Below are 1,503 nucleotides of genomic sequence, written 5' to 3' on the forward strand. Positions count from 1 at the left end.
GGCCATCATTCGTAATCCTAGTGTTTTGATTCTTGATGAGGCCACAAGCGCGCTTGACAACAAGAGCGAGCGAGTTGTGCAAGAGACTCTGGACCATCTTATATCCCAGGGAGCGAGGACCACCATCGTCATAGGTAAGAGTCCCACATCTATTCTAATGCAGCTCACCGTCTGTCTACAATCAGAAACGCGGACGTGATTGTCGTTCTTGACAATCCTGATGGCATGGGATCAACCGTGGTTGAGATGGGATCGCATGCTGAGCTCATGGCCACTCCCGAGAGCATATACTCACTGTTGGTCAAGGCGCAGTCCTTGGCAACTGATGAAGACGCGACTCCAATGTCTAGAGCGCGGTCTCTCAGCGAAATGGCTTCCCAGTCTGTGGTGTCCCGGATGTCGTCGAAGTACGTCGCCGTTTCGACAACGGTGGGCCAGGAGGAAGTCCAGGAGGGGGAAATCGTGGAGGAACTTAAGGGCACAACCTTCCAGGACCCCCCCAATGTTAGACCAACACGCGTTTGGGCCTACTCTAACAAGTTCGACATGGTCATCGCTATCCTAGGGTCAATGGTGGCCGGTGCCGTCTGGCCCGTGTACGCTGTCGTCATGTCCAAGTTCCTAGCGCTGTTCTACTATCTCGATCCGCAGATGCTGATGGATGAGATGCCAACCTGGTGCTACGCGTTCATAGGTTTGGCAGCTGCGTGCTTTGTTGGAATGTTCCTCCAAAGTACCTTCTTTGAAAAGATGGGTGCGTCCCTCACAAAGACCTTCCGAGCAATGACCTTCTCGAACATCATCCACCAGGACATTGGCTTCTTCGACAACTCCGCGCACAATACTGGAGCCTTGTCGGAGCTGATGGCTTCGGACTGCATCACCATCAACAGCTGGGCCAACACCGGTGTCGGCGTGCTGCTGCAGAACCTTGGTGCGATTATAGTTGCCCTTTTTATTTCCTTCTCGGTCTCCTGGAAGCTTACTCTGGTCACCTTGGCTGGATTCGTCATCCTTGTTCCTGCTAGTGTTATGGAGATGAAGGTTCTTGCAAGCACTACCAAGGAGTCCAACAAGGAGGGATCCTCAGGATTCCTCCTCAATGAGGTCATTGTGAATGTGAAGACCGTCAAGGCTTTTGGTTTACAACAGGTTCTAGGTTCAGAGTACACTGAGAAGGTGAATCACAAGGCTGTTTCTGGGTACAAGAAATCCCTTGCCTCAGGATTTGCCTGGGGTTTCAGCCAGTTCGGTCAGTATGCGGGGCAGATCATAGCGTATTGGTATGGCTCCCGACTGATGAAGAGTGGTGAGATTGCCGACATTGCCGATTTGAACATGGGCATCATGGCTCTGATGATGGCTGCCATGGGCATAGGTCAATCGTCGATTCTGCTGGGAGATACGGCCAAGGCGAAGGTTGCTGCTGCTCGAGTCTTCTGGATCAGCGACCGAAAGCCTGACGTTGACGTTCGCGATGCCCATGGTGAAGAAAACCCCGAC

General features: G+C 52.6%; 1 protein-coding gene across 2 annotated transcripts; it reads left to right on the forward strand.

Annotated features, from left to right (window-relative positions):
- Positions 1-21: 21 nt before the first annotated feature.
- KVP17_003147 (uncharacterized protein) lies at positions 22-1,503 on the forward strand (the record flags this gene model as incomplete). 2 transcript variants are annotated; one of them, XM_068520124.1, is made up of 2 exons in its annotated part: positions 22-134; positions 164-1,503. In XM_068520124.1, coding segments are annotated over 2 exons (1,453 nt in total), but the record flags the coding sequence as incomplete, so codon positions are not given. The 2 variants fall into 2 exon arrangements, with proteins under 2 accessions (XP_068371993.1, XP_068371994.1); XM_068520125.1 differs by lacking the exon at positions 22-134 and having other exon boundaries at positions 226-1,486.

The sequence above is a fragment of a genome, assembly GCF_019968985.1.
Source record: "MAG: Porospora cf. gigantea B chromosome Unknown PgB_NODE_7483_length_1503_cov_289.253, whole genome shotgun sequence".
In the NCBI taxonomy this organism is placed as follows: Eukaryota; Apicomplexa; class Conoidasida; order Eugregarinorida; family Porosporidae; genus Porospora; species Porospora cf. gigantea B.